Below are 24,738 nucleotides of genomic sequence, written 5' to 3'. Positions count from 1 at the left end.
GTCATGGCAAGGTCACTAAGGTCACCCTGGTGTGGAGTGGTGATGGAGAGACAAGTGGGTAATGCTCTTACTGTGTGTGTGTGTGTGTGTGTGTGTGTGTATGTGTGAGCGTGTGTATGTGCTTGCGTGTGTGTGTGTGTGTAATGTTCTTACTGTGTGTGTTGTGGAGAGCTAGGCGTTGCAAATACTGAGACACTTCCACTTCCGCAGCTTCAATACATTTTATTATTAATCCTTCATGAACAACAACACAACTGGCAGAGTTGAAAAGTCATGAACGTGTCTTGTTCCGTGTCTCAGGAATGACGGTGTCAGTAAAAATATGAACTAGCTTAACTTGCTGCTATACGTTATATTATGTACATATGAAATTCTTCACTTTTTACAGTTTTGTCGTTTACAGTTTTGACTTTTACAGTAGTGACTTTTACAGCTTTGACTCGACACATCAGACTAATGTTGTATGAATGCAAGTTAAGTTGTTAAGTTGTCAGTAAATGTATATGGTCCTTTACTGCTAGCATCTCTACTGAATATCATGTATGTAAGTATGAAAGTCTTCAGAGCCACGTGAGATGTTTACAGCTTTGACTCGGCGTGAATGGCGACGAAGGAGTCCTCGTCCATGTTGCTGATTCTGAAGTGGGCGCGGCCGTCTCCCCCAACATTCACCTGTTTCCCGGTGCACCTGCCGCCATCCTTCTGACCAGAGATGACGTCACAATAGGTGCCTCCAGGGAGACCAGTGTTCAGAGTCATGTCCAGGTTCCTGTGGAGCAACCAAGATGATCATTATGGGATGGCTGACTAAGAATCAGTAATGTCGTATATGCCCTAGTGTAAGTAATTTTGTTCTTGTTCCAAGAAATGGCCTTGGTGTTATATTGTATTATAGATATTGTATTGAATAAATGAAAATCTGTGATATCAGATCAACTCACCAGTCATCATTGTTGATAACAATGAATCCGCGGTTTCCACGTCCGAAAGCGATCTGGTTGCTCCCGTTGTCCCACCAGTTGGTGAACTGCTGACCATTCACCACGTTACGGAAAGCCACCATGTTTCTGGGATGACCAAGAGTTAATTAGTAAATAGTAACAGTTCCATTTATGACTTATAAAAGTAATTATTGTACATACAATCATGATTTGAAAACATGAATGTGTCGGGTGCAAGGCTTGCCATTGCCAGCTCTATCTTCGCACAGGTGTGTGTGTGTGGGTCTCACCTGATCTGGCGCCACCTGTGCTCACACACCCAGCCGTCCCCACAGGTGGAGTCGGGGTTGATGGGGACGGGCTTAGTGGATCCATCGCCATGACTGGGAGGCCCCATCCAGTCGTTCTGGTCCTGAGAGAGCACACACACACAGACAGCACTGTTGAACCAGCCCAGCAGTAGTAAGGGCTACACTATAGCAGCTCAGCTCAAGAGACCACCAGATAAGAAACCGTCAGTACTCAGGGTTTGAGGAGCTGAACTATACGGAAGTAGATGAGGGCAGCAAAGTACCTTTCCATTCACAATGTTACGGTTCCAGCGGTAGCTTGACATCACTCTAGTGAACCCATAGGGATGGGCCAACATGAAGCCTACGGCCATCTTGTAAAGCCTGAAGATGGGAAAGAGTTCATACTGGAAGGTGAATGGCATGGAGCTCTACTGAATAATCTACTTGTTTAGCACGCAGGCTACCTGCCATTTTAACAACGTTTGAAGCTGAACTCCTCAGCAGTGTCTCCCCATCACCAGTAGGGGGCAGCAGGAGGCGAGAGGAACATACCTGGAGTCCCAGAAGGTCACAATGGAGGCTCCCCCAGCACCGTGTCCCCTCTGGTTGTCATGGTTATCCACAAACACCAGAGCCTTGTCTGACGGCATCATGCCCCAGCCCTCACCCCAGTTCCTGAGGTAAAAACACAACAAAAACATCACAGCAACATTACAGAGACCTCACTCAAGCACCGATAGCTGCTGTAGGCCACAGCAATCACACAGAGCTCTCTCACTGCTCAGTCTGCATTTGTTTTAGAGTCTTACTGACTTACTTCAGGTAGGACAGCTTATCTCCATTCCACTTGCGCATGACTCCCCCCAGCCTGGCGCCATACTTGAACTCAGTAACTCTGCCCAGCCCAAAGTATTCATGGGCTTTGATGGGCTCTCCTCCAAGGTCAATAACCTGCCGGTAAAAAAAGCAGGTTTTAGCTACAGTGCTCCAGGGGCTGTATCACAGAAACGTCCTAACTCTGAAATCCTATATCATGTTCAGTAACCATGGTAACTATGTTTTTTTTCTCTGTAAGCTATTCTGATTGCCTGCTTCTGGTTTGGTCACCAAACTTATTGTGTGTGTGTGTATGTGTGTGTGTGTGTGTGTGTCTGTGTGTGTTGGTTTGTGTGTGTGTGTGTGTGTGTGTGTGTGTGTGTTTACCTCTTGGAAGATGAAGGGTCTGGAGCCTCCGGAGAACCACCTGGTGTTGAGGTTGTGCAGACGGCCGAAGACTGCGCTCAGATCTCCCGGCCACATGTGCTTGCAAGCGTCCACCCTGAAGCCGGCCACGCCCATGTCGATCAGCTTGTTCATGTAGTCGGCCACTTTCCCGCGAACAAAGTCCTTCTCCAGAGCCAGGTCCAGAAGTCCCACCAGACGGCAATCTCTCACCTACAGACAATAACAACGCTGTTATAAGTGTAAGTGCATGTTGTGTGTGATGTCTGTATGCTACTGAGACCTTGAATTTCCCCTTGGGGATCAATAAAGTATCTATCTATCTATCTATCTATCTATCTATCTATCTATCTATCATATTATACTGTCTTGAAAATGGAATGGATATACAGTATCTTTTCACACAAGCATAATGGTTTTTACATAAAAAACATTAGCTATTTTGAGAAAATGTATCAAAACTTACATTTGCAGTATTGTAATCAATACCACTTGCATTCATTCATAAACACAAGTACAGATGTGTTTCATGAGTAAATAGGGTTCATATTGTGATACATAAATGAAAGCATGGCTTTTGAACTGGCATATTATATGTTCTTGATTGGCATACTCATATTAATTGAAAACCTGGCATCTGAACTGGCATCTGCACTCTACCTGATTGGCATCCCCGTAGTTCTCGATGTTGCCGCTGCCGGTTTTGCATTTGCCGTCGTTGAAGTCCCAGGAGGTGTAGGGCACGGAGGGGAACTCCTTCCTGTTGGCGCTGAACCAGGTGCCGCAGCTGGAGTGCTGTCCCTCCCCTCCCCCCGCGCCACACATGTGGTTGATGATGGCGTCCACGTAGATGTTCACCTGCAACAGCAGGTACACCGCAGGTTGGGGTGGTTAGGGGGGTTAATGTTATGGACATCTATACATTGTGGTTATGGTGAAGGTTCTATGGAGATGTATACATATGGGTTCATAGCTGTCAAGGTAAATTTCCTTAAACACTAATTGAACAACCTCCCTGATGCAGAAACATACTACATATCTCAGCTAAAGCAATGGTATCGGTCTGTTTACTGTTTTTTTTAACAGGATCATATAGCATTTTCAACTACACATAAGTGTATCTACACACACTGGGTGAGTGATTGGTCTTTTTGTGCGTTTTTGTCTTTACCCCAACGTTGTTGCATCTGGTGATCATGTCCCTGAGCTCGTTCTCGTTGCCTGATCTGGAGCACAGGTTGTAGCTGATGGGCTGGTAGCGCTCCCACCAAGGCCTCCAGGGGCTGTTCACCACGATACTCTCATGGGGAGGGGAGATCTGGGGGAACAGAGACACACATGCTTGGCCACTTTTCATCATTATGGTCATCATTATCTAGCATCACAGGATAAGCATGTACACTGCCTGAATAGAAGTGCAATAGAATTAAATGCAGGAAAGTGACTTCTCCCTACATCATTGCTCATAGTCCCAGCACAGCAAAAACAGTTACACAAGGAGGCAGAATAAGGGAAGACTCTAAATAAATATCATCATCATTTAGCTGTACAGATGTACACTGAACATCTGGAGAGATCTGGAACTCTATTCTGCTGCCATGGTAACCCTGTAAACCGCTGCCCCATCCCTCACCTGAACACCTCCAAAGCCGTTTGGCCCCAGGTAGCGCTCACACTCTGCGGCGATGTCGGCCCAGCGCCACTCAAACAGGTGGACGATGGCCGTCCGGCCGTGCTTGGTGTGGGGGTTGTGCTGGGCAGCACAGAGACCCAGGAGAGCGGTCAGAATCAGCAGCTTCATCGCTTCCCTTCAGACGAGAGAAATCAAGCAAAGTACTGGGGTCTCTCCTCAGGTATATATGTGTCACAGCCATCACTGCTCCACCAATCAGAGACCACCTGCAGACCATACCTCAAAAGAAATCTTATCTTTGGGTCAGGTGTGGGCTGTCAACCTCTTTCCCATAGTTAAACTCCCCTAATCAAAACTCTACTCTCACAAACAGTTACAGTGAGCTCATTTAGTTGTGTTGGTAAACCATTTCGAACACTGGAATTAAAAATGTCTAAAAGATTAGGTCACGATTGTTTCTGTACATGAGCAATTGCGGCATTATTATGTCTTACCTCTTTAATGCAGCTTTCAACTTTTTTTTTTGGGGGGGGGGGGGGGCATACATGTGTTGCAAATACTTATGCTATTATTGCTTGTCTTCTATGTATTTGTCATGTGCTTTTTCTCAAGGTTTATGAAGCAGTTATTTAGTGATCATGGCAAGTTTGTTTTGGTAATTTATGCCTGTCATCATTATGTAAGCGTGAGCTTTGGTAATTTTAGCCAGTCATCATTATGTAAGCAAAGCAGCTGTGTTTTCTTGTCCCATTTAATCTCTCTCTCTCTCAGTAGTATTTGGCTTCTGCAAGATGAAAGGGCAGTGTGGGGTGTACTGTACAGTCTCCATACAATCCCATTTCAAATGTATGCAAAAATAGGAATTCATATGAATGCATTATCTGTGATATTTGGCAATATGGAATCAAAAAGAACCCATTAGATGTAGTTAATTTGAATGTGTACGGTCAGTTGCACATAAATTAAATGTCTGAAATTAATATTATAAATTAGCAGTTAATTATTATTAAAAATTAACAGTATTAATTCTAATATTACTACTGTAAGTAAGTAAGTAAGTAAATTTAATTTATAGAGCACATTTAAAACAGTTTCCACTGACCAAAGTGCTGTACAGAGGATATGGCTAAAAATAGAGAATAAAAGCAAATCAGAACAAGCAAAATATAAAAGGCAAGCACAGAGAAAGTAAGCAAGACAAATACAGAAATACAATAGACAAATAGACAGCCCTAAACAAATAAATAGCAACAGTACAGAAGACACTTGAATATGAAGAAGAGAGGAGAGAGATGGACAGCTAGGAAGCAGGGAAGGCCAAGGAGTAAAGGTGGGTCTTTAGTCTTGATTTAAAAGTGGTGATGGAGGGAGACAGTCTAACATCTGGGGGCAGACAATTCCACAGACGTGGGGCTGCTACCGCAAAAGCTCTATCGCCTCTTTGCTTGAGGCGGGTGCGGGCCACAGAGAGAAGACCCTTGTCGGCAGATCTAAGGGACCTGGATGCTGAGAGGGGATGGAGGAGGTCTGAAATATATGAGGGAGCCAACCCATGCAGTGCCTTATAAACAATCAGAAGGACTTTGAAGTGGATCCTAAAACTAATAGGGAGCCAGTGTAAGGAGGCCAGTACAGGGGTGATGTGTTGGTATTTCTTGGTGCCAGTAAGCAACCTAGCAGCTGCATTTTGAGCCTTGCGGGACCCCATAGGAGACAGGAGCTGAGGAGGAAGAGGAGCAACCAAGGGATACTGAGAAGGTTCTGTGTCTGAGGTAGGAGCTGAACCAAAGTAGTGCTGTCCCCTTTATGCCTACCCAGTCCTCAAGACGGGTAAGGAGGGTGTTGTGGTCCACAGTATCAAACGCTGCGCTGAGGTCCAATTGAACCAGGATTGCATTTTGACCTGAATCTAGAGTGAGAAGCAGATCGATCATTGGTGACTTTTAGCAGAGCCGATTCAGTACTGTGGAGTGTTCTAAAACCTGACTGGAAGGGCTCAAGGATGTTATGCTCAGTCAGGATAGGAAGCAGCTGGGCCAGCACTACTTTCTCCAGTACCTTGGAAAGGAAAGGGAGTTTAGAGATGGGGCGGTAATTATTCAAAGAATTTGCATCCAGGTTGGGCTTTTTAAGCAGGGGTTGGACCACCGCATGCCACTGGCTAAATTGTCCTTTATTGACACTTAATGATACAAGGGGCCACAAGAGCTAAGTACACAATGCAACTCGGCTGTGTAGCCATGTACACCGAATCACAAGACTTAACAGAATTGGATTGTTATCCTCACGAAAATTCTGAATTTGGTAGATGTGATTTCCTGTATTCTGGTGCATTTTTGGGATGGTCAGCTGGAGAAGGGCAGTACCTAAATTTGTTCAGATTCATAGCCTTTTGCTTTTTGACTTATATAGGTAGTGACTTCACACAACTACTTGGGGTTCAGGGTCCCTTGACCTCTTGGGCTCGGTAGGCTCATTCAGTAATCCATCCTTGCTCACATGCCAAAAATGTTTTGGGGCTCCGCTCTAGACTTCTGGCCCCATGTGCTTGGTAAACCAATGTATTAGTTGTTATTTACACCAACCCTGTCACCTTTTAATCTTAGAGGGTACTAAAATCACAGATTTATTTGAAACATTCATATTCAAAGTGAAGCACTAAGGGTGGTTTACTGAAGTTGAATTGACAAATAACAAAATACAACAGCATTTGTATTTGTTGTAAAAAAGTACATCCGTTTAATGACTTGTTTTTCAACAGATTTGCAGAACAAATCCGCAAATGTGCATTAAATGAGCAATCTTCAACTACAAAATAAAACCAAAATAGACAAACATTAATAATCAAAAATACAATGTCCCAAAAAATAGATACTTATTCCTACTTCTTTCCTGGCTTTCAGGCAAATTTGATGGAGCAGAATGAGTTTATTTTGCTATCATTACTTACACTCATCAACAAGCAATTCCACATGTAACAATTTATATTCTATTGGCAAATGAGGCATAATCAAAAGTATACTTAATTGCAGTATGGTGAACGCTTAACATGGTGATCTACTGCAGCCTAAATATTAGGGTAGCACCGCTACATCACTCGCCACTATTTTAATCAAATTTAAGTCTATTTTCATCACAGAAGTCTCCCCACCCAACATGGTATATTTTCTCAAACACTACCATCTCTCTCCAAAGATCTTAGAGCAGAGCGCAGTTAGCATTAATAATCGTTTACTACTTAAATGGCACCGACAATCAAAAAACCCAGTGGAAACTAGATGGCAGAAGTGTGTAGGCCAATCGACCCACCATTTTTTTCCTACTTCGCCACCTACAGATGTTTTACCGGTATGATATTTAGAAACACCATGTTATTTCCCATAGACATTCGACGCCCGGAAGTTGGATGGATACGGAAGTTACGGAGGCAGGACTTATTCTGGAGAGGTCTATGCACCCGAGGTGTCTACTTTATGTGCGTGACTCAAAGGCTGGCAGACACAGTAGCAGTAGGCAGGCATATTGATCATGAAATCAGAAAAATCTTGTTTTGAATTATTAATTGCTTCATTTATTAATTCATTGATGTCACTTGTTTACGTTAGTTATTATGTAAAAAAATTGGGGGCCCCCTGGTGGCCTGAAGACAGCGATAATAATATAACGTGAATTGACCTCATTTATTGAAATACAGATTTGTCTTAGTACTGCTTGTCCAATGAGCAAAGACCCTGTGGCACAAGCGGCAGCACCATAACACATTTGGGTCTCAGCACCATAACACATTTGGGTCTCAGTTCCCATGGAGTCCCAGGTTCAGCACCATAACACATTTGGGTCTCAGTTCCCATAGAGTCCCAGGCTCAGCACCATAACACATTTGGGTCTCAGCACCATAACACATTTGGGTCTCAGTGGGGTCCCAGGCTCAGCACCATAACACATTTGGGTCTCAGTGCCCATGGAGTCCCAGGTTCGATTCTGACCTACAGTTATTTCCTGATCCCACCCCATCTCTCTCTCTCTCTCTCCCATTTGCTTCCTGCCTCAGACTCAGACTAAGTAGTGAGTATATACAGTAAGTTATGTAGTGTGATGATAACAGAACAGGTCAGACTCAGACTGGGTAGTGAGTGTGTACAGTAGGTTATGTAGTGTGATGACAGAACAGTTCTAGACTCAGACTCTGCTGAGCAGTGAGTATGTAGTATGATGACAGAACGGTTCTAGACTCAGAGTCATCTGAGCAGTAAGTACAGTGAGTTACGTAGTGTGATGACAGAACGGGTCTAGACTCAGACTCATCTGAGTAGTGAGTGTGTACAGTAGTGTGATGACAGAACGGTTCTAGACTCAGACCCGTTTGATCAGTAAGTACAGTGAGTTACATAGTGTGATGACAGAACGGTTCTAGACTCAGAGTCATCTGAGCAGTAAGTACAGTGAGTTACGTAGTGTGATGACAGAACGGGTCTAGACTCAGACTCATCTGAGTAGTGAGTGTGAACAGTAGTGTGATGACAGAATGGTTCTAGACTCAGACCCGTTTGATCAGTAAGTACAGTGAGTTACATAGTGTGATGACAGAACGGTTCTAGACTCAGACTCTGCTGAGTAGTGAGTGTGTACAGTAGGTTGTGTGGCACAAGACTTTAGCTGTTAAATGTCTACTCAGGTTGGTGGTGTCTTACTGGATACGCTGTAAAGAAATGTAGACATTTCAAGGATGATCTGAATTAACAGTCTTGAGTTATTTTTGTCTATGACCTCTGAGGTCAACCTCCCTTAGGGAATCTAGAGTAATAACAGCTTTTCTTTATCATGACATCTCTTTTATTTTCATTTTATGTAATCCATCAAGAATATCCTGTTTAATCTGTCTTAGTTCTATAAATAGTGGTAAGACTTTGTCTAAGACAGACTTGTTGCTCTGATGCTCGGTAGGATGCTTGTGTGTTAGTAAATAAAGTGAATAAAGCTTTGTAATCTGCAGTACGGTCGCCTTGCTTGTGCATTATATTTTGCCTCTTTGAGGATTAATACTTAATACACAGTTATGTAGTGTGATGACGGTTCTAGACTCAGACCCTGAGTAGTGAGTGTGTGCAGCAGGTTATGTAGTGTGATGGTGGTTCTAGACTCAGACTCTCCAGAGTATTGAGTGTGTGCAGCAGGTTATGTAGTGTGATGGCGGTTCTAGACTCAGACTCTCCTCAGTAGTGAGTGTGTGCGGCAGGTTATGTAGTTTGATGGCGGTTCTAGACTCAGACCCTGAGCAGTGAGTGTGTACAGCAGGTTATGTAGTGTGATGGCGGTTCTAGACTCAGACCCTGAGTAGTGAGTGTGTGCAGCAGGTTATGTAGTGTGATGGCAGTTCTAGACTCAGACCCTGAGTAGTGAGTGTGTGCAGCAGGTTATGTAGTGTGATGGCAGTTCTAGACTCAGACCCTGAGTAGTGAGTGTGTGCAGCAGGTTATGTAGTGTGATGGCGGTTCTAGACTCAGACCCTGAGTAGTGAGTGTGTGCAGCAGGTTATGTAGTGTGATGGCAGTTCTAGACTCAGACCTTGAGTAGTGAGTGTGTGCAGCAGGTTATGTAGTGTGATGGCGGCACTCTGGTTCTCACAGGCCTGATAAGCGCTGGCCCAGTGCCACTGAAATATCAGCCTTCAGTCAGCTCATATCTCATGCCACAAATACCACGCTTCCCAAAATACCGAGGGGTAGATGACCTCTGACACATTTACTGCTCTTGCTATTGTTAAGGTTTTATAATTGTTATTGTTAAGAGTAAATGCGTAACTAACGACCCAAAACAGACAAAAACAACACAACTTCCAAACAGAGCAAGCTTGGTGAGCATTTTTTCTGGAAGTATAATATACAAACAAATTTGCAACAGTCAGGGCAGGGCCTGAGCATCTTTCAGTCGCCATTAAACATTCTATATAGCTAACAGCTTTCGCTCCTCTCACAGTACTCACTCCCCCTTGCTGCAGAGGTCTGGTGTCACAACTAACCAGTAGGTCTGGTTTACGCGTTTAGTCCTCTCGGCCTGTTTCTGTAATGAGTAAATATACAGACAGGCAAGTAGGGCCTGCCCCTATTTACTGTTCAGATACTGAATAGTTATGGCTCCTCACAAACTCCTCACCCTACCTGGATAACATATTGTAAGTATTGTTAATACCACTTTATTTTATGAACTCATGCAAGGATGTTTTTAATTTCATATTAAACTGTCTAAAAGACAGATCTGTTTCCACATACAGTATGTTTGAGTTTGAGTTTATTCACAATACCACTTCAAACATTACAATAAACCAGTAGGGTTTACAAAGACAGACGGGTAGAGTGAATGTCGAAATGATATTATTAATTCATGTATCCCGTAAACAAGAACCCCGTCATACATGCAGATCGAGTCTGTAAAGAAAACATTATATGGCTGACCACAGCGCCCCTACATATGAGTCTAAATACCCACGAGGACCCGGGGTCGAGTTTGGTCAGGGTCATTTCACGATTTTACCCTATCTCTCTCTTCCTGACAATCTCTAACTGTCCTATCATAATACCCCCCCAAAAAAAACATTATGGCATACCTGATATGTATATATGTATGATAGATACCATTCCTGGAGATACAATTCAATGGGGTCAGAGAGGGCAAAAACAGTAATTTCTTACATTATGTGCTGCTTATGCAAAGACTTACATAATGATGAGAGAGGGCGCTAAGACCAGAGCCAACTTAGAATGATCACAACCTCACTGCCTCCTAGCAGCATTTGAAAAGAAGGTTGACAAGCATAATATAATTGAAAATTGCATGAAATTCTAAATGCATTTGTTGTATTTATGAATATTTATGAGGTCTGAGCCAAACAATCAGGGGAAATGGCTCCCCATGCCTTTCAGCAAAATCAGAGTTAGAAGGTTTTCTGGCAAGGATAAGTGTCTTTCTCTGGAAAAGAGTTTTTGTCAAAATTCTACCTACATAAATTGTTGCATTTTGCATGGCTTGTTATTTACGTTACCTAAACCAAGAAAACTAAATCAAGGTGTAACTCACCCTAAATGTAAGAGTAGAGTTTTGATTAGGGGAGTTTAACTATGGGAAAGAGGTTGACAGCCCACACCTGACCCAAAGATAAGACTTCTTTCGAGGTATGGTCTGCAGGTGGTCTCTGATTGGTGGAGCAGTGATGGCTGTGACACATATATACCTGAGGAGAGACCCCAGTACTTTGCTTGATTTCTCTCGTCTGAAGGGAAGCGATGAAGCTGCTGATTCTGACCGCTCTCCTGGGTCTCTGTGCTGCCCAGCACAACCCCCACACCAAGCACGGCCGGACGGCCATCGTCCACCTGTTTGAGTGGCGCTGGGCCGACATCGCCGCAGAGTGTGAGCGCTACCTGGGGCCAAACGGCTTTGGAGGTGTTCAGGTGAGGGATGGGGCAGCGGTTTACAGGGTTACCATGGCAGCAGAATAGAGTTCCAGATCTCTCCAGATGTTCAGTGTGAATCTGTACAGCTAAATGATGATGATATTTATTTAGTCTTCCCTTATTCTGTCTCCTTGTGTAACTGTTTTTGCTGTGCTGGGACTATGAGCAATGATGTAGGGAGAAGTCACTTTCCTGCATTTAATTCTATTGCACTTCTATTCAGGCAGTGTACATGCTTATAGTGCGATGCTACATAATGATGGCCATAATGAAAAGTGGCCAAGCATGTGTGTCTCTGTTCCCCCAGATCTCCCCTCCCCATGAGAGTATCGTGGTGACCAGCCCCTGGAGGCCTTGGTGGGAGCGCTACCAGCCCATCAGCTACAACCTGTGCTCCAGATCAGGCAACGAGAATGAGCTCAGGGACATGATCACCAGATGCAACAACGTTGGGGTAAAGACAAAAACGCACAAAAAGACCAATCACTCACCCAGTGTGTGTAGATACACTTATGTGTAGCTGAAAATGCTATATGATCCTGTTAAAAAACAGTATAGACCGTACAGAAAAACAGTACAAACAGTACAGAAAAAACAGACCGATACCATTGCTTTAGCTGAGATATGTAGTATGTTTCTGCATCAGGGAGGTTGTTCAATTAGTGTTTAAGGAAATTTACCTTGACAGCTATGAACCCATATGTATACATCTCCATAGAACCTTCACCATAACCACAATGTATAGATGTCCATAACATTAACCCCCCTAACCACCCCAACCTGCGGTGTACCTGCTGTTGCAGGTGAACATCTACGTGGACGCCATCATCAACCACATGTGTGGCGCGGGGGGAGGGGAGGGACAGCACTCCAGCTGCGGCACCTGGTTCAGCGCCAACAGGAAGGAGTTCCCCTCCGTGCCCTACACCTCCTGGGACTTCAACGACGGCAAATGCAAAACCGGCAGCGGCAACATCGAGAACTACGGGGATGCCAATCAGGTAGAGTGCAGATGCCAGTTCAGATGCCATGTGTTTGAGAACTACGGGGATGCCAATCAGGTAGAGTGCAGATGCCAGTTCAGATGGCATCTGCCAGTTCAGATGGCCAGGTGTTTGAGAACTACGGGGATGTCAATCAGGAACATATGCCAGTTCAAATGCCATGTTTTCATTTACACTAACGTTCAAAAGTTTGGGGTCACTTATTATTTATGTATTATGTATTACAATACACAGTCTTATGAACCTCTTTACTTTACTCATGTACTATGCAGTATATCCTGACTTGTGTTTACGAATTAATGATACATTTGATACATCTTTGAAATAGCTAGTGTTTTTATATAAAAATGTTACGTTAGTGTGAAAAGACACTGTATATCCATTCTCAAGACAGATAGATATCTATGATAGATAGATAGATAGATAGATAGATACTTTATTGATCCCCAAGGGGAAATTCAAGGTCTCAGTAGCATACAGACATCACACACAACATGCACTTACACTTATAACAGCGTTGTTATTGTCTGTAGGTGAGAGATTGCCGTCTGGTGGGACTTCTGGACCTGGCTCTGGAGAAGGACTTTGTTCGCGGGAAAGTGGCCGACTACATGAACAAGCTGATCGACATGGGCGTGGCCGGCTTCAGGGTGGACGCTTGCAAGCACATGTGGCCGGGAGATCTGAGCGCAGTCTACGGCCGCCTGCACACCCTCAACACCAGGTGGTTCTCCGGAGGCTCCAGACCCTTCATCTTCCAAGAGGTAAACACACACACACACACACACACACACACACACACACATACACCCACACACACACACTCTGAGACACACACACACACCGACACACACACACACATACAGTACACCGACACACACACACTCTGACACACACACACACACACACACACACACACCGACACACACACACAGTCACACCGACACACCCACACACTCACACCGACTCACCCACCCACACACACACACACACACAAACACACTCACACACATCAGGGGACGAACTTCAGAGATACACAACCACCATAAGTTTGGTGACCAAACCAGAAGCACACCATCAGATACAAAGACAGCATATAGCAAGTCTTCTTCCACTGCACACATTAGACCACAGAAACCTCTATCCAACTAAAAGGACCACTAGACAAAGAAACACTTGGAAGTGCACAGGAGTAACAGCAGTCTAGAGTAGACGGCAAATCCCAGTGGCCAGGAGAACAGGGGGTGTGGACAGGGGTACTAGAGCCCTGTAGCTAAATGCCAGGAGAACAGGGGATGTGGACAGGGGTACTAGAGCCCTGTAGCTAAATGCCAGGAGAACAGGGTGGACAGGGGTACTAGAGCCCTGTAGCTAAATGCCAGGAGATTACGGGGGTGTGGACAGGGGTGCTGGAGCACTGTAGCTAAAACCTGCTTTTTTTACCGACAGGTTATTGACCTTGGAGGAGAGCCCATCAAAGCCCATGAATACTTTGGGCTGGGCAGAGTTACTGAGTTCAAGTATGGCGCCAGGCTGGGGGGAGTCATGCGCAAGTGGAATGGAGATAAGCTGTCCTACCTGAAGTAAGTCAGTAAGACTCTAAAACAAATGCAGACTGAGCAGTGAGAGAGCTCTGTGTGATTGATGTGGCCTACAGCAGCTATCGGTGCTTGAGTGAGGTCTCTGTAATGTTGCTGTGATGTTTTTGTTGTGTTTTTACCTCAGGAACTGGGGTGAGGGCTGGGGCATGATGCCATCAGACAAGGCTCTGGTGTTTGTGGATAACCATGACAACCAGAGGGGACACGGTGCTGGGGGAGCCTCCATTGTGACCTTCTGGGACTCCAGGTATGTTCCTCTCGCCTCCTGCTGCCCCCTACTGGTGATGGGGAGACACTGCTGAGGAGTTCAGCCTCAAACGTTGTTAAAATGGCAGGTAGCCTGCGTGCTAAACAAGTAGATTATTCAGTAGAGCTCCATACCATTCACCTTCCAGTATGAACTCTCTCCCATCTTCAGGCTTTACAAGATGGCCGTAGGCTTCATGCTGGCCCATCCCTATGGGTTCACTAGAGTGATGTCAAGCTACCGCTGGGACCGTAACTTCGTGAATGGAAAGGTACTTTGCTGCCCTCATCTACTCCTGTTGTAGTTCAGCTCCTCAGACCCTGAGTACTGACGGTTTCTTATCTGGTGGTCTCTTGAGCTGAGCTGCTATAGTGTAGCCCTTACTACTGCTGGGCTGGTTCAACAGTGCTGTGTGTGTGTGTGTGTGCTCTCTCAGGACCAGAACGACTGGATGGGGCCCCCCAGTCATGGCGATGGAAGCACTAAGCCCGTCCCCATCAACCCCGACTCCACCTGTGGGGACGGCTGGGTGTGTGAGCACAGGTGGCGCCAGATCAGGTGAGACCCACATACACACACCTGTGCGAAGATACAGCTGGCAATGGCAAGCCTTGCACCTGACACATTCATGTTTTAAAATCATTATGTACAATTTTCATTATGTAGCCTACATTTCAATTAAATGTACAATAATTACTTTTATGAGGCATAAATGGAATTGTTTAGCTACTATTTAACATGAACTCTTGGTCATCTCAGAAACATGGTGGCTTTCCGTAACGTGGTGAATGGTCAGCAGTTCACCAACTGGTGGGACAACGGAAGCAACCAGATCGCTTTCGGACGTGGAAACCGCGGATTCATTGTTATCAACAATGATGACTGGTGAGTTGATCTGATATCAGTGATGTTAATCCAATATGAATGCATTTATTCAATACAATATCTATAATACAATATAACACCAAAGGCATGGTGGAACCATGATTTTGTTCCTGATGAAGTCGTATTTCACATAGCTACAGTATGATGTTACATACCGTCCACACAGGGCATGTAAGACATTGCTGATTCTGACTATCCCATAATGATCCACAGGAACCTGGACATGACTCTGAACACTGGTCTCCCTGGAGGCACCTACTGTGATGTCATCTCTGGTCAGAAGGATGGTGGCAGGTGCACCGGGAAACAGGTGAATGTTGGGGGAGATGGCCGCGCCCACTTCAGAATCAGCAACATGGACGAGGACTCCTTCGTCGCCATTCACGCCGAGTCAAAGCTGTAAACATCTCACGTGGCTCTGAAGGCTTTCATACTTACATGATATAATATTCAGTAGAGATGTTAGCAGTAAAGGACCATATACATTTACTGACAACTTAACAATAAATGCAACAACCTGATAAGCCTGATATGTCTTGTTTCACAGATCCTTTTAAATTACAAAATCACATAGAAATGAAGAGAGAAAACCCTAAACCCTGATAGTTACAGAGAGGATGAAAATACTTCCTCCTGTCTTCACTGTTTTAAGCAGTCGCTACAAGTGAGCATATGAGCTGTAGGAGCACACTTAAGGTGCCACTACTGCTAACACTGCTGCTAACACTGCTAACACTACTGCCAACACTACTGCGGACACTACAACCAGAGAATGTCTAATAACCAACACTACTGCGAACACTACTGCTAACACTGCTGCCAACACTACTGCTAACACTACTGCGAACACTACTGCTAACACTACTGCTAACACTACTGCGAACACTACTGCTAACACTACTGCCAACACTACTGCAAACACTACTGCTAACACTACTAACAAACACTACTGCTAACACTACTGCGAACACTACTGCTAACACTGCTGCCAACACTGCTGCTAACACTACTAACAAACACTACTGCTAACACTACAGCAGAGCCCGTCTACGGAGAGCCTGGACACTCCTTATTAAGTCCCATTGTACCGAATTTTGGTTGCAGTTCCACCAGAGTTCCACTGGGGGCGATCGCCATGAGTGCAAAAATGAATGGGAGTCAATGGAGCTAGACGGCTAAATTTGTCTCTTTCACCTGATTGTTGTTGACAAATCTCAGATTTGATTGTAGTTTGTATAACTTCAACATGGGTTATAGGTCAAAAGTTGAATAAACGAGTACTTATGTCCTTTTGATTTCTTACAGGTTGGGTTGTTGTTGCCCATAACATGCTAGCATTGTGCTAATGAATGACGTCATTGACACGTTTGAAAGGCTTTTTAGAACAATTAAGTGACTTATAAAAAATATAATACTCAACCAAGTTTTTTTTTTCTTTGCCTCCCCTTTCGAATACAATATTCAAATTACTTCTCGAGACTAATCTCGAGAAAAGTGGATTTTGAGGGGTACAGCACTAGACCTCCATTCATTCTGCACTCGTGGACGAGCGCCCTCATGTGGAACCACAGAAGGAACTGCCACCAGTTCAGAAACCGGAAGTTTTCAGAGAGTGGAAGTTCTCCCCTTATTAGACATTCTCTGACTACAGCCAACACTACAGTCAACACTACTGCTAACACTTAAGGACCGTTCGGTATGGAATGGACCACCGGAGGAAAATAGGGGAGGGTCATGTCTTTTTATTCTTTGTTGAGGGGAGGGTCACCCAACTTTTTTTAGTCTAGTAGGGGGGGTCACCCAACTTTTGTATTCACGAAAACAGCAAATTTCAAAGTGGCTTGTTTGGTGCATATTTTCCATGTAGCTCTCAGTTTCAGTCTTCACACTTCGGGCACCCCTCTCTGCACACAACGTTTACCCCTCATTTCCTTTTTTCTTGCAGAGTAGCCTAGGGAGTAAAATAAAGGCCTCGCGCTGTGGCTCTCATAGAGACTCAGTGGAGACCAAAGATTCTAGAGTGGAATCTTTGGTGGAGACTGAGGGTCATCTAGGCACTAAGATTCTAGAGCGAATGTGATTTCTGGCGCCATGCTACGCTCTTGTGTTCCATAGCTGTCAACATTGAACATTAAAAATAAGGGAGATTTCCCACCCAAGGTTTCTCACCCAAAATACAGGAAAATGTCAACATTCGTCCCCATTAACGTTGGGTTGCAGTAGTATAGCAACAAAGTAGCCTATTTTATTCATGCCTAACAGCCTACCAGTTTATTCATTTGGTAAACTTTATACAGCCCTTACCTTTGGTTTACTTGTAGTTTACCATGTAACTTTAAACAGTGTGCATGCTTAACATTAGTTAAGCATACTTGTGCTTCATTCATCCACACATCCAGCTCCAACGTTTTGATAAGCATATCCACCATTGACCTTGTTCCTGCCCATCTCTAACTTTGCTGTCTCCATCCTTTATGTTTTTGTTGTTTGCAAAAAATATGTAGTATTTATTGGTAATCAGCAACAAGTGCAATTTGTTTATCACTGTCATTCTCTCTTCTGCGCAAACAAAAATGTGTTACGTTCGAAGTAGCCTATAGTGCGTAATTCTGCTTCATAAAGTTGAACAAATACATTTGGTTATTTCACAGAAAAGTATAAATAGCCAGTTCAAGGTCTACATTGCAGAGTTGGTAAGTTATGGTAGTGAATATACAAACAGGGGAAATTCTCTCTACTCGTAGCTGAGTAGCCTGATGGTAGGTTGGTGCGCACGTAGACTTATGGCCGAACACTATGCAAGCACCTATGAATCTTGCTCTCACGACAACCATGCCGTTAACTTAAATAGTTTAACATCACTCTAAGTTCGCCTTCAAGCAAGCAAAACGATGATTTGAAGACATCTGTTTCGCTGGAAGGGCAAGGGGGTAGCAACAGGACAACACAGAGACAGGCCCGATGGCAGGGTTAATGTTATGAGAGTATTAAAATATATGATATTCTACGGGAAAATATTAAAACGGCAAGACAGCGGGGGAAAAGTTAAAATATGTGATAAACCCGGAACAAGTTGGCATGTTAGGTATGTTTCGGTCCTGGTGATTATTTGTGAAATTGTGCTAACAGCCTTTTCAAGGCATTTTAGAAGGAAGGAGTGGTAGCATAAGTATAAGTATTAAGTATATATACTCTTTTGATCCCGTGAGGGAAATTTGGTCTCTGCATTTATCCCAATCTGTGAATTAGTGAAACAAACTCAGCACACAGTGAACACACAGTGAGCTGCCTGCTAGAGCGGCGCTCGGGGAGCAGTGAGGGGTTAGGTGCCTTGCTCAAGGGCACTTCAGCCGTTCCTACTGGTCGGGGTTCAAAGCCCTAACCAGTAGGCCACGGCTGCCCGAAATGCATGCAAGTAGAGATGCACCGATATGGAATTTTAGGGCCGATAACGATAACCGATATTTATTGGTTTGTTGTGGCCGATACCGATACGATAACCGATAATATTACTCTTAAAAAAAGAAAATGTGAAAAGTGATTTGGGGAAAATAATTTTATTGCAGTAATTTTACCTACCACCAAATGATGGACAGAACTCATAACAGTCCTCAATAGTGCAGCAGTCAACAACATAACAGTAGCCTAGCCCTACAGTATGTGTGGCTCCTTTAAGTGAACCTGACGTCAGTGAATTGCGAGTGAGTGGCTAGAGAGTATGAATCGTTTTAATTTAGGACTAAACGCTCATAAACGGCTCAGCTGGGAATAAGCTACAGTATAGTGACCAAATCAGAGTTTGTGAGGGAAACTTATGTTTAGTTTCAACTGAATAAAGCTGCAACTCCTCAGACTGTATCTTATGTCCGTCTACTCTGTTGCGCACAACCTGCTGCAGCAGAAATGAAAGGGGTTAGCCCCGAAGGTTTTAATAATTATTATGATGACCTGTCTGGAACTGAAGCAGGAAAGGTTAGCATATTTCTAGGTAGCAATACAGAAACCCAACCTAACGCAATGCAAATATAATACTAAAACACAACTTAGAACTAGGCCTACTTATGTACTCGTCCCACTAACGAGTTTGCTTATTTGTTTCATCGATCAGCGTGGTAAAGTGCAAACACACCAGCACAAGACGGCTCTAGATAGGGCTGAGCTCCGCTCTGGTAAGGTTAAATGGCGGATCATTCACGAGACGATTTTGAGATGAACAGATTCCCAAATGAACGCATATCCACAGATTTTGTTAGAGTGGTGAAATACATTCACACCGCTGACATTATATTGAGGAAAAAGTATAACCAAGCTCAAATAGCTCAGTGTAGGCAGACGGACCTTACGTAGGCCTAAATTAGGACTTTAAAAAATATCGGTGCAAATTATCGGCCAGAATTCTGTTATCGGACCGATAATAATATTTTAATTTTTTCACTTATCGGCCTATAATATATCGGCCGCCGATATATCGTGCATCCCTACATGCAAGCTCCCAAATTGACACTCGTCTGAGAAATTAAGTTTTGGATAATGTTCAGCTTCGGCAGCTTTAGTTACGGTATATGCTAAAATATACAATGACTGAGGAAGCCTAGAGACGAGTCCATAGCAACCAGTTCATGTGATGAATTTATTATTACCCAGTGTGCTTTGTTGAATGGTCTCAATGTTTGGTTTTTTTATTTCATGTGAATACTAGAGGATAACTTAGTATTTGAAGTAATGTTATGCAGGAAGTGTGCATTTAGTTTCCATGCTTATTGTGTTTCCACAACAATGTTAGTGAGTAAATCTACTGAAATGGCCACTATCTTCTTGAACCATCTTCTTGAATTTCCCCTTGGGGATCAATAAAGTATCTATCTATCTATCTATCTTGGTGGAGTGTGATATGTAAGATCAGAAAGCAGAGGTTGATAAAAGTATGTCTTCATTGCGCAAAGCAGCGCAGGCGGAAGACTTCGACAATTGGCAGGGGAGGGTCATGTCTTTTTTGTAAGTTCTGTCGGAGGGTCATTAAAAAAAAATGTGCAGGCAAGGGAGGGTTATGTAACTTTTGACTGAAGCACTCAAAATCCATCCGGTGGCCCCTTAAATAACTAGATGTACCGCAGAGCGGTACAAAATATGACCGCCGCCCAGTCCAGTACATTTTTTCCACAAAAATAAGTCACGCTTGTCAAATTGTGTTCATTTCCTACTTCCATTCCATTCCATTTTTTTGTGTTTGTAATTGAGTGTGTGGTTGTTTTTGTGTATATGTGTTTTGTGTGTGTTTTTGTGTGTTTGTGTGTGTGTGTGTGTGTCCGTGTGTTTGTGTATGTAGGTGTGTTTGTGTGTGTGGGTGCATGTGTGTGAGGGTGTGTGTGTGTATGTGTGTTTATGTGTTTGTGCGTGTCGTGTGCATGTATGTGTGTGTGCGTGTGTGTTTACGTGTCTTTGTGTGTGTGTGTATGTGTGTGTGTGCATGTGTGTGTGTCTTTATCTATGTGTACATAAATAAAGCAAATCAGGGAACCACCTACTCTTTGCGATAAGTGCCATGGGATCTCTAACCCTTAGAACCCTAAGCTGTTTTTAGGGCATTTTTACTACCTTTATTTATAGGGATTTATTCTGGTCATTGTTAGTGCCATGCACACATGTTATATATTCTTTTTTTTTCCAGCAGAGTCTAGGCTACCCAAATCTGCCACAATGTCATGTATTAATACTTGCATTTATTTAATTTTGATTTTTAAATAATAACAATATAAAAAGTATACTATAAAAATTATTATATTTTGACATGTATCTCACTACTGCAAGCTGGCAGCTCGACTTGCCTTACATGTGTGTGTAGAGCAGACTGTCCTGAATCTGGCAATAGCATTGCCATGGTGGAGGGATTCTCTGGGGCTGAGCAATTTACAGATATATGTGGCCCTTACAGAAAAAATTGCATTTTGTTATTTAGTAATGAAAAATTACCTTTCTTTGCTCCATATCTGTGACACGAACTGATCTGACCTGACTTGACCCGAGTTTGCGTGTTAGCCTGTGTGTGCCTATGGTGTATGCACTCATAACTTTACAACTTATTACTGCATTGCCATGAACAAAGTAAAGGCAAAAAAGGTGTTTCTTTGTTGATCTAAAAACCGGATTATGAACATGCTTTGCCATAGAAAAACACACGATAGCGTTGGATTATAAACATGCTTTGCCACAAAAACAGACAAAAACGTGGGGTATTTTTCTGTCACTTCGTCTGTTTTATAACCAAGAAGTATGTACTTGGTATCAAATGATAGCTCTGTGTCTCCTCTTTCATCTGACACGTGTGGCATATCTATCCGATCACGGGTCAGCGAGTTATTCAAACGAGAGTAATGGGTGTCCAGCGTTGGTTTGTGTACATGACGTTATTATGTTGCAGTCACTTAGTATGTTTTTATAAGCCAGAAGGATTGATATACATGGTACCAATGGATAGCTCTGTGTCTCCTCTTTCGTCTGATATGCTTGCCATATCTATGCGATCACGGGTTCACGAGTAATTCAAACGAGAGTAATGAGCGTGCAGGTGAACACAAAGAAGTATAGGCTGTAAATATGATGCAATTTGATTTAATTTCATGATTTTTTTAATTTTCATATTTCATCGTACAGACAAGTGCGTAGTCTCGTTGGAAAGCCCTACTTCTGCTTTCATCTCGCTGCGATGAACAGTTCCGGAGCAATGTAACAGAGAAGAAAGGGTGTGTTTTTTGACGCACTTTGCGTCAATCAGGTTCTAAGGGTTAACAACCATGGTGAGTCAGGACCTCAATTTAACATTCATGCAAAGGAAAACATCTCCTGCAGTACATTGCTTAAGTCTGAGTATAGTGGAAATCCTTTTGAAAAATGTTTTATCTATTTTATCTACTATATATGTATGTACAGTAAGCAGAACAATAGCATCATTATCACATCACATAGACCACATTAGCAATGCACTGTATGATTATCTCCAAGGGTGGTATTAAAACAATCATACAATGGTGAACTTGTTGACTTGAAATGGACTGGGAAGCCTTTATCACACCCAACTACAATACGCATTGATTTGAAAGGTTGGTTCCAATATTCACAATCTGGGAGAGAAGCATTGGTTGAGCAACAAACCACCCCACTAAACCTTCTCTTGCTCTTTACTAAGTTTCCGTTTTCACGAGTCCCTTTTGTACAGACATCCTTAACGTGCTGTTGCACTGTGGAAAATATGTAAGTGTTTGCTTCTTTACATTTACCATTGTCACCTTTTATATTCCTCTCACGAATAATGTCCGTACAGTCTGTCCATCTGGATCTTTCAATCACATGTTGCTTGAGGAATTTCTCATATCGTTCCTGAACTGGGGCCGGTTTCTTTTTTGTTAAGAGGAATGATGAACCCTGGTCCATGCCACAGACACACAGGAGGATCACCAGCAGACACGGCAGGAGCTGCATGTTCATGGTGAATCTTCAGAGAGTCTGGACAGAGTAGAGAAGAGACACAATTAAGCTGACTGGGCGAAATAGCAAAGTGCTGTGCAACCTGTTGAGGGCTTTATTAGTGTGCAAAATAAAACTGGGCTGCTGGTGAATCTCATTAAAGATGAGAGAGCCTAACTGATTGGAAGAGGTGGCTAAAATATTTGACACATGTACATTTACATACATCACTATCTTTTGTTGGTTGACTGCTTTCTCCTCACTGTCTAAGTCAGTGGTCCCCAAACTTTTTCTTCCGAGGGCCAGCTCACTATGCCTGGCTCTAAGAGAGGGCCAGAGACTCTGAGTATCAGTAACCATAAATAGCTTAGTGCTGTGGACAAAAAGAGTATTTCACGTGTATTGTTAAAGCGATGGTTCGGAGTAATTTCACCCTAGGGTCCTTTGCACCATGACCCCGAGCCAAACACCCTCCCAGAACCTTTTTTCCCTTGGTCGAACCCTGGTCGAGTAGCGCTGTCAGAAACTAATGACGTTCTGCAGTCGTGATGGAACCAACTTTTATCTCATAAATTACCCCACTAATAATGCCCTGAATGGTACGAAACTTCTGCAGTAGTACAACTACGACCTTTAGTCCAATAGCGAGGCATTAGAAAGTTTATAAGAGCACCAGGAGTTTATTTAAATAAGACTTGCCTGATTATCTGCTACTATACCGCTGCGTCGACGTTTCTTCCGTGATTTGGGAAAAGCCCGTAAAAGTCCTTTGTTTTTATGTTGTTGTTTTAATTAGTTTCATGTGTTTTACTTGTTAAACTGATTTTGTTAAACTATTTCCCTCTTGCGCTTTTATATTATTATTTGCTTTTCTGTATGTAAAGCACATTGAAATACCTCTGTGAATGAAATGCGCTATAAACAAACTTGCCTTGTCTTGCCTAAGAGGTAATGAATTAGGTAACAGGTAACAAGGTGCCATAAAGGCATCATAGATTATTTTCATTTGTGTCAGTTATGAGAAGTTACAGAAGTGCTAATGTGTAAATAGATCTTACCTTCTCTTCTACAGCAGAGCAGAATGGGGGGCTTTGTCCCCTTAGCCTTTATATAATCACACAGCAGGAAATGGTTAAGGGCTGTTGTGGTTTTAGATGAGGTTCCTTGTACTTGCAAGCAGCTCAGGTTGTGGTCACGATCAGTTAGGCCTAATAGTTTCGTTTTTGGTATTTGATACTTTTATTACCACAAAATATGGTTACACTTGAAGGTATCTACATAAGAGTGACATGACACTGTCATAAACGTGTCATAAACATTATAAACAAGTCATAAATGTTTATGACGTAATGCTTCTGTCACTTGCTTCTGTCAAGTGTCATTCAGTTTTTGTCATGACAAGTTAGGGTTAGGATTAGTGTTAGGGTTATGACAATGTCAGGACAGTGTTATGTAGAAACCTAAAGTAAAGTGTTACCAAAAAAATACCATTTCCCTTATTATCTTATATCATAGGCCTACATGGCACCCATAGACTGATAATGGTAATGACTTAAAAATGACAAAGACTTACAAACAAAGCATTATGACAACATTAGTAATCTATTATGTGATTATTAGAGGGGATGCATCCCCTCTATTGAAATCCGGTGGCTTCTTATTACAGTGCATGAAAATGTACTGTACTGTTCTTCCTAGGCAACAACATCTTATTATTATTCCGCTTACCACTTTTTCCGTACACAATTTCTCTTGAACAGTTTTACTTAGAAACTTCGTTCAAACTTTGTAACATAGGTCTTCAAACGGACCAGGTTGCTATGTCTTTTCAACTTTGTAACTTTTATACTTTTTAAAACTTTTTAAAAATCCCCATAGACTTAACATTGTGATTGTGACATCACAATACGGCCATTAAGCAATTAGAATCCTATGCCAGGTGTTCAGGCCACCTGCAGCAACTGCCAGTCTCAGGCTTTAAGCATACAATCTGGCTCTCTT

The 24,738-nt window shown here is 43.1% G+C and overlaps 2 protein-coding genes across 2 annotated transcripts; one reads left to right on the top strand and one right to left on the bottom strand.

Annotated features, from left to right (window-relative positions):
* Positions 1-579: 579 nt before the first annotated feature.
* On the bottom strand, positions 580-4,265 carry LOC143111394 (alpha-amylase-like). Its single transcript, XM_076273623.1, has 10 exons — positions 4,089-4,265; positions 3,627-3,773; positions 3,116-3,313; positions 2,438-2,668; positions 2,052-2,185; positions 1,787-1,909; positions 1,516-1,615; positions 1,232-1,353; positions 942-1,067; positions 580-769 (listed from the first exon to the last, which is right to left on the bottom strand). Exons 1-10 carry the CDS (start codon positions 4,254-4,256, stop codon positions 580-582), a joined length of 1,539 nt encoding a protein of 512 aa, XP_076129738.1. The 5' UTR covers positions 4,257-4,265.
* A 7,103-nt stretch (positions 4,266-11,368) lies between these two features.
* LOC143111393 (alpha-amylase-like) lies at positions 11,369-15,679 on the top strand. Its single transcript, XM_076273622.1, has 10 exons — positions 11,369-11,536; positions 11,847-11,993; positions 12,343-12,540; positions 13,077-13,307; positions 13,993-14,126; positions 14,269-14,391; positions 14,563-14,662; positions 14,828-14,949; positions 15,151-15,276; positions 15,490-15,679. The coding sequence occupies exons 1-10, from the start codon at positions 11,369-11,371 to the stop codon at positions 15,677-15,679; spliced, it is 1,539 nt and encodes a 512-aa protein (XP_076129737.1).
* The last annotated feature ends 9,059 nt before the right edge of the window (positions 15,680-24,738 follow it).

This window comes from Alosa pseudoharengus, unplaced genomic scaffold (genome assembly GCF_046254945.1).
Source record: "Alosa pseudoharengus isolate Yale_2024_CS ecotype anadromous, Long Island Sound unplaced genomic scaffold, YU_APseudo_1.1 YU_APseudo_1.1_scf_8, whole genome shotgun sequence".
In the NCBI taxonomy this organism is placed as follows: Eukaryota; Metazoa; Chordata; class Actinopteri; order Clupeiformes; family Clupeidae; genus Alosa; species Alosa pseudoharengus.
This window is presented reverse-complemented; position numbering and strand designations above follow the sequence as displayed.